The sequence below is a fragment of the Oryctolagus cuniculus genome, chromosome 7, assembly GCF_051225735.1.
Source record: "Oryctolagus cuniculus isolate XC-2025 breed Fujian yellow rabbit chromosome 7, ASM5122573v1, whole genome shotgun sequence".
In the NCBI taxonomy this organism is placed as follows: Eukaryota; Metazoa; Chordata; class Mammalia; order Lagomorpha; family Leporidae; genus Oryctolagus; species Oryctolagus cuniculus.
In genome coordinates this window covers 98,178,338-98,190,718 of record NC_142873.1, presented here as the reverse complement: position 1 = coordinate 98,190,718, position 12,381 = coordinate 98,178,338, and the positions used below count along the sequence as shown (strand labels likewise).

At 36.4% G+C, this 12,381-nt stretch overlaps 1 protein-coding gene across 3 annotated transcripts in view; it reads left to right on the top strand.

Moving 5' to 3' along the window:
• Positions 1-12,381, top strand: part of TNNI3K (TNNI3 interacting kinase) — a 355,192-nt gene that overhangs the window by 256,265 nt on the left and 86,546 nt on the right. For all 3 annotated transcript variants that reach the window (NM_001204807.2, XM_002715920.6, XM_017345534.4), the window contains exon 21: positions 8,488-8,597. In NM_001204807.2, coding sequence (NP_001191736.1) covers positions 8,488-8,597 — 110 coding nt within the window. The remainder of the gene's footprint in view (positions 1-8,487; positions 8,598-12,381) is intronic.

Sequence of the window (12,381 nt, the reverse complement as noted above, 5' to 3'; positions counted from 1 at the left end):
GGCAAAAGGAATCACACTTCAGAATTAACAAATGAACTATAAATGCATTGGAAATCCAGTCATTATTTCTTCATTATCTGCTTACCAAACTTCACTTTAAAAATTTAATTTTTTCTTTGTCTATAATAATATAGAATATTCAATTCATTTTTATATAGGAATAAATAAATGGAGATTATCATATGTTATGAACAATGCCTGTTCTGTTGCTGTCTAGTCTATCTCTTTTAAAAGACAATATTGAAAATCTATTTATATCCTCCCTTTTTTATATTATTTATCTTATTCACTTGGAGGCAGAGAAACAGAAAGACAGATCTATCCTCTGACTCACTCCCCAAATCTCTGTAATATCCAGGGCTGTGTAGGCTGAAGCCAAGCAATAAGAACCCAATCCAGATATTCCATATGGGTGGCAGGGATCCGCATACTTGATCGTTGCCTTCTGCCTCCCAGGCTGTGCATTTCCAGGAAGCCAGAACCCAAAGTGGAGACAGCACTCAAACCCAGGCATTCTGACACAGTATGTGGGCATCCCAAGTGACGTCAACTGCAGCACCAAACATCTTTCCCGTATCTTTTCTTAATAAAGTCTTGTTACACATGGAATAATTTCAATTCACAAACTGACACCATGACATTGAGAAAATTGGAACCTTGAAACTGAGTCACAACATTGTGTTTAACTGAAGTCTCTTTATTCAGACTGGGAGCAGAAGAAAATTGGGCTCTAGAATAGTGCTATCCAATATGTAAGTCACTAATCATGACTGCTTAAATTTATATTATTTGAGATTAAACAAATCAAAAATTCAATGTCTCAGTCATCCTCGCCATGCTTTAAGTGTTCAATACCTCATGCTGCCATATGGAATAGCTAAGAAGAACCCTCTTATTATTGTAGAACTTCTGGTAAATAGCCTTACTCTTAAAGTTTGTTATAAGTTTTATCAAGATAATGGTATCTTAGGCTAGGATTGGAAAAAATAATTAGCATTACCAAGCTAATGATATCTTAGGATAGTGTTGGAAAAAAAATAACTGTTCAATAAATTATTTTTTAAAAATTTTGCCTCTATTAACAACAAAATTTCTTTTGTGAAAGTAAAAGCCAACATTTATATAATTATTTAATGTATTTTTATATTAACCAAGTTAAATTTTGAATAATGGGCTGACAGTCTCATTCCTGAATTTGTACTACCAGAAAATATGCCAGCTGTAAGGCTAACATGACCACTTGGGCAACTCTGACAAAACAATCTCAAAGGTGACAAGTTTCAATTCTGTGACGCCCCTCATGTTGCATTGTCCACTTTCTCATAGAGGTGCTAATGAGCAATATCAGTGCCAAGAAAATATAAAGCAAAGGGAAGCATAAGATGCCAAGGCTTTTCAGAATCCACTTTGAATAATGAAAAATTAAATATCATTCATCTTAAACTGATTGTCCACACACAGTGCCAAGAAGCAAACAAGTAACTCTATGTACTTGTCCTAAGAGCGTCAAAGGGGGATGACTGACATATGCATCTGAGCTTAACTCATGTTATGAGTAGTCCCTCCCCATCCATTAGGATATGAATAGTTCAAATGTTTCCATTATACTGGTTTATGTGCTTATAGCTGCACTGGTTCAGTAATATATAAATGGTCATAAGATAAAACATAGAGTAGAGCTAGAAGATCAGTAATCATTGCTTAATAAATTTATTTGTTCACTTAGTGATTTATCTCATTCTGGAAAAAATTACAAATAGTTGAGTAACCAATGAATGAAATCTAACACACCAAAATTTTTGTGACACAAAAGAGATGTTTGTTCAGTAACCACACATTAGATAATTAAGAACACAATCGAAAAAAGTAGATATATTACCTCAAATTAGTAAAAAAAAAGGATTTATAGTCTGCAGTAGATGTAATGATATGCCTTCCACATATTTACTATTGATAGTATAAACTGGTGCAACTGTTAAGAAAATAGTTTAACACTTTAAACTAATATGCCCTTTGACATATTATTTCTCACCCCTGAAGAATTACAAAAATAAATAAGTTATGAGAGATGGAAATTCATATTGAAAAAATATCCTTGAGATATTTACATCCAACCTAAAATTGGGAAAGGTTTAAATCAATCAGTTCTTAAACTGTTAACAGAGTTTTACTATCACAAAAAAATGCTTAATTGCATAAGCTAATGATTTAAGTTAGTCAAAAATAATTACATAATGCTATGTTAATATAATCTCAAAGCTATAGAGAATATATAAGACATAATATGTTTTAACAATGGTTATTTCTGAATTATAACATTTTATTATTTCTCATTCTCTTAATTTTATAAACTTTTATAAAGAACAAGTGTTAATTTTACAATTGGCAAAATTACAAAGTAATTCAGAATAATCTATAAAACAAAATGTTAAATTGTACTGGTATAATTTTACCAAATCTATTGGAGGAGGTAGAAAAACAAAATTGAATAGAAGTAAATTTTAGCAGACAAGAAGTAGTGGTTGTGAGTTATATCTGAAAAATCATTAAGGTATAGACCAGTGTTTAAAACACCACAGCTGGAAGATGGGAAGCAGCAATGGCCTGGAATTTATCCTCCCATTAGTGCAGAGCAACATATCTGGGAAATAAAAAGATCATCATGGATTAATTACAACATCATTTCATCATGATGTGTTCTGAAGAGAGCATGGATTTGGAATACATGGCTGCACCAACTATTAATTACATATAAAATGGTTACAAATTAAAAGCTAGTTACACACATGTACACACAAAAGCACACACCTAACAATTGCTGCCATGCAGGATTGTTATAAGGCTTTAAGGAATTTGTGTAAATATCCACCATGATGTCTGATACAAAATGGCTTCACTAAAACTAGCTATCACTTGATTTCAAGACAGTTACAGAAATCATTGGCTGTGGAACAGATAAATATTGAGCATTCAGGAATTTACAAAGTAGATCCTAGTATCACAATACAAAGATGGGGAGTTTGAAATCCATACAGGCAGCCAATACTAGAGAATTTAATCAGTGAGTAGAATTATCAAACATAATGTATATAAAGGTTCTAAAGGAGTTTAACAAATAGTATCAAATGAACAAAGGTATGTGTCTCAGGAGTTACTAAAGGTTTGGAAATAAAGAATGGATTAGAAGGCTTATTCAGTCAAATAACAGCAGAAAGCTTTCTTTTTGTTTCTTTTTTTTTTAACTTTTATTTATAAATATAAATTTCCAAAGTACAACACTTGGATTACAGTGGCTCTTTCCTCCCCATAACTTCCCTCCCACCCACAACTCTCCCATCTTCTGCTCCCTCTGCCATCCCATTCACATCAATTCATTTTTTTCTTATTTTTTATTTATTTTTTGACAGGCAGAGTTAGAGAGAGAAAGAAACAGAGAGAAAGGTCTTCGTTTTCCATTGGTTCACTCCCCAAGTGGCCACTACGGCCGGCGTGTTGCGGCCAGCGCTGCACCAATCTGAATCCAGGAGTCAGGTGCTTCCTCCTGGTATCCCATGCGGGTACAGGGCCCAAGCACTTGGGCCAGCCTCCACTGTACTCCCGGGCCACAGCAGAGAGCTGGACTGGAAGAGGAGCAACCGGGACAGAATCCAGCACCCCAACTGGGACTAGAACCCGGGGTGCCGGCACTGCAGGCGGAGGTCTAGCCTAGTGAGCTACGGTGCTGGCCAAGATTCATTTTCAATTATCTTTATATACAGAAGATCAATTTAGTATATACTAAGTAAAGATTTCAACAGTTTGCACCCACACAGAAACACAAAGTGTAAAGTACTATTTGAGTACTAGTTATACTGTTAATTCACATAGTACAACACATTACGGACAGAGATCCTACATGGGGAGTAAGTGCACAGTGACTCCTGTTGTTGATTTAACAATTGACACTCTTGTTTATGACATCAGTAATCACCCAAGGCTCTTGTCATGAGTTGCCAAGGCTATGGAAGCCTTTTGAATTCACCAACTCTGATCTTATTTAGACAAGGTCATAGTCAAAGTGGAAGTTCTCTCTTCCCTTCAGAGAAAGGTACTTCCTTCTTTGATGGCCCGTTCTTTCAACTGGGATCTCCCTCACAAAGATCATTCATTTAGGTGGCTTTTTTGTTGTTGTTGTTGTGGTTTTTTGTTTTGTTTTGTTTTGTTTTCACCAGAGTGTCTTGGCTATCCATGCCTAAAATACTCTCATGGGCTCTTCAGCCAGATCTGAATGCCTTAAGGGCTGATTCTGAAGCCAGAGTGCTTTTAGGAATTCTGCCATTCTATGAGTCTGCTGTATATCCTGCTTCCCATGTTGGATCGTTCTCTCCTTTTTAATTCTATCAGTTAGTATTAGTAGACTGTGTGATCCCTTTTATGAAAAAATGGTAGGAATAAATCATTGCTTATCAATAATAACCTTGAGTGTAAATGGCGCAAATTATATAATTAAAAGTTGCAGACTACCTGAATGGATTAAAGAAACAAGCCCCAACTAATAGCCTGAAAGAAACATACCTCACAAACAAATATACATGCAGATTGAAAGTGAAAGGATGGAAAAAAATATCTGAAAACATAAAGCAAAAACAAGTATTGAAACCACCCCCTAATGTCAGACAAAATAGACTTTAACGTAAAAACTGTTAAAATAGACAGAGAAAGGCTTTATGTATTAAAGGATCAATTCAACAGGAATATGTGACTATAGTAAATGCGTATGCATTCAATGCCAGGGCACCTGGCTATTTAAAGCAAATGTTAATGGATCTAAAAGGAGACATACACTCCAGTACAATAGTAATAGGGGATTTCAACACCCCACTTCCATCAATGCACAAATCAACTAGACAGAAAATCAACAAAGATAACAACAGAACTAATCTACACTATGGACCAAATGGACCTAACTGATACATACAGAACATTTTATCCCACAATTGAAGAATATACGTTATTTTCATCAGCACATGGAACATTCTATAGGCTAGACCATATGCAAATGGTCTCAGCAATTTTAAATAGTTTCAGCAAATTAAAAAAAAAACTGAAATCATACCATGTATCTTTTCTGATGGCAACTTAAGGAAGATGGAAACTAACAACTAAGAATCTCTGGAAAATATGCAAACACATGGAGATTGAACAACATGCTCCTGAATAAACAGTGGGTCACAGAATAAATCAAAAGGGATATCAAAAAATTCCTGGAAGCAAATGAAGATGACAATTCAAAATATCAAAACATGGAGGGGCCAGCACTGTGGCACACTAGGTTAATCCTCCACCTGTGGCACCAGCATCCCATATGGGTGGTGATTCTAGTCCCAGTTGCTCCCCTTCCAGTCCAGCTCTCTGCTGTGGCCTAGGAAAGCAGTGGAGGATGGCCCAAGTGCTTGGGCCCCTACACCCACATGAGAGACCGGGAGGAAACACCTGGCTCCTGGCTTCAGTTCAGCGCAGCTCCGACCATTGTGGCCATTTGGGGACTGATCCAATGGAAGGAAGACCTTTCTCTCTGTCTCTCTCTCTCTCACTGTCTGAGACGGTAGCATAGCAGTTCAAACTGCCGCCTGCAGTGCCAGTATCCCATATGGGTGCCAATTTGAATCTCGGCTTCTCCGCTTCTGAGCCAGCTCTCGGCTATGACCTGGGAAAGCAGTGGAAGATGGCCCAAGTCCTTGGGCCCCTGCACCCACATAGGAGATCTGGAAGGAGCTCTGGGCTCCTGGTTTCAGATCAGCCCAGCTCTGGCTATTGCAGCAATTTGCGGTAGTGAACAAATAAAAAGAAACTCCTCTCTCTCTGCCTCTGCCTCTCCTTCTCTGTGTGTGTGTAACTCTGCCTTTCAAATAAACAAATCTTTTTTAAAAATTAAAAGAAAGAGAAATCAAAAGAATACAAATTGGAAAGGTGGAAGTCAAAGTATCCCTAGTTGCAGATGACATGAGTCTATGTACAGGGGAAACAAAAGACTCCACTAAGAGACTATTGGAACTCATAAGACAGTTTGGTAAAGTTGCAGGATATGAACTCAACACACAAAATCAACAACCTCTGCATACCCAGAAAATGCAATGGCTCAGAAAGAACATATAAAATCAGTCCCATTCATAATAGCTCCAAAAATTTAAATGCCTTGGAATAAATTTAACCAAGTAGGTGAAAGATCGCTACAATGACAATTACTAAACATTAAAGAAATAAATAAAAGAAGACACAGAAAATGGAAAAATCTTTCATGCTCATGGACATAAAGAATTAATATCATCAAAATGGCCACAATTTACTGATTCAGTGTTAGCCCAATCAAAATATGGATATTCTTCTCAGATCTAGAAATAACAAGGCTAACATTTATATGGAAACACAAGACACTCTGAATAGCTGAAGCAATCTAAAACAACACAAACAAAGCTGGAAGCATCACAATACCAAATATCAAGACATACTACAAGGCAGTTTTAATCAAAGTGTCCTGGTAATGTGTAGCTTTTGGAAGTAGAGATTGAAAGATAAATCATAAATCATACCAGGCTGAGCAGTGTCATGAATCCAACATGGAAGGCCTTATGTTGCACACAGCAAAACATAGGATAACCCTGAACTTTTCTCTTTTGAATGCATCTATATTATTTGGGCAAAATAGAGTTTTCATGGGTTTTTAAGATTTATATGAAAGTGAAAGTTACACAGAAAAGGGAGAGACATAGGAAGAAAGATCTTCCATCCACTGGTTCACTCCCCAAGTGGCCACAACAGCCAGGGCTGGGCCAAACCAAATATAGGTGTCAGGAACTTCTTTAAGGTCTCCCAAGTGAGTAGCTAGGGCACAGGTACATGGGTCATCTTTCACAGCTTTCCTAGGCTTTTACAGGTAGCTGGATTGGAAATGGAGCAGCCAGAACATGAACTGGTTCCCATATGTGATACCAACTAGCAGGCAGCAGCTTTACATCCTATGCCACAATGCTGACCCTAGCAAAATAGTTTTTAAGCTTAAATCCATTAATGTTGATGAAGATGCTGGGATTTCAATTGTTAATATGTAGAGAATAATTATTTTTTAATAATTTCATTTATATAAAGTAAAAAAATTTCATGTATTTCATACATACATCCATTCTTCTGGTTGTCTCTTCACTTTGTTGAGTGTTTCTTTAGCAGTGACTCATACTTACTTTCTTAATCTTCTTTTTAAATTTTACAATGACATACTTTCAGTTGATTGCATAATATTAGCTTAACTCACCACTAAGTAAATAATTCAACAAATAGTAAGAAGAAAAAACACTGTTCCTCAACAGTGGACAGAAAAGCTATAAACAAAACAATCAGATCTTAAAATGTCAGGTTTGCTCATATGTTACAGTTTTTTGGTACTCTATTAGTTACTACAGATCAGAAAAAAAAACATACATTTGTTTCTAGTTACATCCATTTGACAGTATTTCATTCTTTTTTATGGTTGAGTAGTATTTCATAGTGTAGATATACCATATTTTCTTTATCCAGTCATCATTTGATGGACATCTGTTGATTCCATATCTTAGGTATTGTGAATTCAGCTGCAATAAACATGGGGGTACAGATAAATCTATCCCTTTTTCTATGCTATGCTGATTTCATCTCAATTTGGTGAATTCTCAGGAGTGGCATGGTTGGATCATATGAGAGATCCATTTTCAGATTTCTGAGTAATCCTCATACTGTCTCCCCAAATCTATGGTAGTTAACATCCTCACCAACAATGTACTAGAGTACCTTTTTCCCTATATCATCACCAGATTTTATTGTGTTTTGATTTTTGTATGAGAGCCATTCTAACTGGGGGGAGGTGCAACCTCATTGTGGTTTTGATTTCCATTCTCTGATATCTTAGTGATCCTGAGCATTTTTCATGTCTGTTGGAGATTTGAATTTCCCCTTTTGAAAAATGCCTGTTCAAGTCCTTTTTCCCATTTCTTAATTGGATTCTTTCATTGTTGTTGTCTCTCAAGCTCTCTATAGACTCTGGATATTAATCTTTTATCATTTTCATAGTTTACAAATATTCCATTCTTCTGGTTGTCTCTTCACTTTGTTGAGTGTTTCTTTAGCAGTGCAAAAGCTTCTCAGCTTGATGTAATCCCATTTGTCTATTTTTGCTTTGATTTCCTGTAAACTACTTGCTCCTTGAATACTCACTCCTTTTCATGTTCCTTTGCTCCTTTGTAAACTCCCTATGCTTACTACGCCTTCAGTCAAAAACTAAATGAATGAACTATCACAAACTAAGAGTATCACATCATTCACTATTCCATTTAAAGCATAGAAAGCATAAATATATAAAGTTCTCTTTGAATCTCTGCAGAAGTACAGATTTACTTTTGATACCTTTTTTTGTCTGTTAATATGTCTTTTGAAATAAATACATGAATTTCAAAACTAACATGACCATTGGCTTTGCAGCAGCTGCAGCAGCAGACATGGCCTACCACCACATTAGACCTCCCATTGGCTATTCCATTCCCAAGCCCATATCTTCTCTGCTGATGCGAGGGTGGAATGCATGTCCTGAAGTGAGTAATTTTTATTTCCTCTTAGAAAATGTGTTATGGTCAAAATCTGTCACAAATAGTGTAACTCTAAAGTCTTCTTTCTGTGTGTATTTTAAGACTGTCAAAGCAGGAAGACTGATTTGCCTTCTGCTCTTTAGTGTCTAATTGCCTCAAGAAGTCTGAGTATCTCATATTTCTTTGCTGCTGCTCTCTGATTCTGAAATGTTTCTCACAACTGATTAGCGAAAGAGAGACCAGGGTATGACAGATGACTCACAGTCTCATCTCAGCTGCAATTTTATTAACTATGCTTGAACCACACTTTGTCATTTTCTGAAGAAAGAAATTTGGCACTAGATGGATTTGTGTTGGCTTTTAACTATGAATCAGTTCTTCAGGCAAACACCTCAGGACAAGTAGTTTTTAGTCGCCCTGACGAATGCAGGAGACAGAAGATCTGGGTCCTAGACCATCTCTAACTCCAAGTCACTGTGCAATAAACTGGGTAACAGTGTAGACTGAGAATTCAAATGGAAGGAATGAGTAAAACAGTATACATGAACAGTGAAATAATTTAAATATGATCAGAGATCTACAACAGTAGAAGTAAACACTCATATAACCCCAGTATGGAATTTCAAGCTATCTATCTGTAGTAAATTATTCTTCTTAAGAACGTTAGACAGGTTGATGTTTATTTTGTTCTCAGAGATTAACAGAGAAGATTCCACAGCTTCTTTCCTGGTGATACAGTTCAGTCCAGTGTCTATGAATCTCCCTGCCAGTATATTCTGTTGCTGATGGAAGTCCTTGGGTTTTGGCCGCAGGATCTGAGTGGAGGGTAACAGTTTGTATTCTTCATACTGGAGATCCTCATACATAAAGGCCCAATGACTCTTCCTTGTCCAGCACAAACCATCCTAGATATCATTGCCCTTTTCTTACATAATCTTATTTTTTATCCTTCCTAGGCTATCTCTCTTCAACAGGGTAGCAGACAAAAATGGGTCTGTTACTATTATTTAAAAAAATGCATTTCACCAAGATGAATAGAAGAATCCTCAGTCCAGATAACTGGAAGGAGAAATTAAATGTCCCATTTTTTTTTCTAAAGAGAAAACCCAGACTAAATCATTATCCATTTTCACTTGTGTACACAGAAATTCTTATGAAGAAAAATGAAGATTCTTACAGGATATGAATTCAATATCTCAAAAAATAACCTCTTCTCTCCTAACAATTCAAACTGACATTATAAATTTTTATTTATTTAGAATCTTCTCTCAGAATATTAGCCCTATGTTTCTTTTGTTTGCTGCTATTACCCCGGTTTCTAGAACTATACCTAGTACACACTCAAAAATATTTGTTGAGTAAATGAATGAATCAGTACCTCCAATGCCAGTATCCCAAATTTTGATGTTTAGATAACGTTCTTGTTAAAACTTATGAGACTTAAAATAGTTTAGGAAAACTTTTCCTTGTCCTCCAATATGAACCTTCAACATATTTTCTGAGAAAAACTATGTGAAGCCCCGAATCCTAAATTTCCTTCTCAATGTGGGATATGCACTGAACATAAATATCAAGTTATGTGTCAACACTGAACATAACATATCAAGAGAATCTGTTTTCCTTTTATTAACTGACTCTTTGTGATTATAGATAAGGGACAATGTGAACATTTTAATTTGGAGATAAAAGCACATCATCAGCAGGTTCTAAAAGCATTTTTTGGTGTAGAATTGATGTCTCAAGCAGAAAGCTGGGAAATGAGTAAGAGAAACTAACAGGCCTAAGGGGAATTATTATTAAAAAATAAAATTACTAAAAGGTCAAATATTGATCACTGCAAGCAAAAGGTGTACTTCTAAGCAGTGAAGTTTATCTGCAGAGAGATGGAGACAGACAGAAAACTCTCATCCACTGGCTCACTCCTCAAATGCTTGAATTGACTGGAGCTGAGCTGGGGTTGGATCCAGGAGCCAGAATTTAATTTAAATTTCCTTCGAAAGTGGCAGGAACCCAGTTACTTGAGCCATCATTGCTGCCTCGCAGAGTCTACATTAGTGTGAAACCAGAGACAAGTGTCGGAGCCAGGAATTGAAAGACTATACATATTTAATAAGCACCCCAGTTGTCTTACACCCAATATAGATAAGGAAATAGTGGGTTGAAATGGAAGCAAAAGACAAGGAAATCACAGCAGCCAACTGGGCTACTGTTACAGTATTTTTGTTGAATATAAGATAGACTACAATGGTTACCATGGGGATCCAGAAGCAAGGGTAAACCTGAGAACTATTTCAAAGGAAACATCATAAAGAGGTGAAAGACTGGGTTTTGAAAATCGAAGAGAGGTAAGATTCCAGGAGAGCTGTCATTGCTGCTGCTAAGAGTTAGCTAGTGACCAAGAGTCCTTGTTATACCATTACATGGTGGAGATATTGTTGGCAGTGAGAGGAGACAGAACAAAGGTACGGGCTCTGCAGTAAGGTGACAGTGCTTTAAAAAAATAGGAAAAGGATAAGCAAAGAAGGATATTGAGAAAAAAGTAACCTGGTCCACAAAGCTGAGGGAGCTGTCAATTAGCATAGAGTGAACTTACCGTGCAAAAAGTTGGCATAAGATGCTCTTCTCACCTTAAAAGTACTTAACAAAATGAAGTGAGGTCAGAGAAGGCAGACAGATGGCACAGAAGTTAAGCTCCAGCAGAGGGGCCAAACAAAAACAGAGGGGAAATGAGTTGGAGTTAAAAGCAAGACAATCTTGAATCTTGGTGTGCAAATAGAAAGAAGAGAAGTAATAAAGTTAGAGACTTTCAAAATAAAGTTATGTCAATTGTTGGCAATTCTAAATAAAAAGGGAAATGGAAGACAGGTGGGGCTTGCAAGCAATATTTACATTATTCAAATATCTCTTAATCTTTGTAATAATGCCAGATGTTACATAGTTACAGAGATAGAAAAAAAGGAGGTTGTTTTTTTTTTCCTCCACTAGGAAATGTGAAATATAATATTCTGTACTGTGTTCTTTACTGGAGTGTTGAACAATAAAGTTGTTTGAGTATATCTATTTTCTTAATATTTATTTATTTATTTGAAAGGCAGAGTGATGGAAATGAGAGAAGGAGAGACAGAAAGAAAGAGACAGATCATCCTTCCACTGGTTCACTCCCCAAATGCCCAGAGCAGCTGGAGCTAGGCCAAGCAGAAGCTAGGAGCCAGGAGCTCCCAATGGATATCTCACAATGGGTGGCCGGGACTCAAGAAATTGGACCATCATCTGCTATATACCCAGTTCATTAATAGGAAGCTGGATTGAAAGTGGAAGAGAAACTTGATCCTACGCATTCTGATATGAAATGGGGGCTTTCCCAAGGGCAGCTTAATCAGCTAAGCCACAACACCCTCACTTACCTATATTTTTCAAATTAATGTGACTATAAATGAGACACAGCTAATGACACTGCTTTTAAACCTAATATTTGTAAGACTTTTAATTCCTGTGCAAGAGCACTCACACCAAACAATAGCTGCATACTAAAACTCAAAGAGATCAAACCTTGAAAGCTACATGCTAATGGGTTATTTAGTTTTCAGAATCTTAAATTAATAACAATTGGCAATAAAGCTCATTAAAATTCCTTTTGTTCGGAATCCATTGTGTTGATCTTGAAGCCCTAGTTGTTCTTTTTATATGATTGAATCTGAGATCTCCACCTAGTGGATTTAAAGGATTTTGCAGGTTTTACAGTAACAGCCTACTAGCTGGAAAATCCTTATTTTTTTCTTCTCTTAGAAAA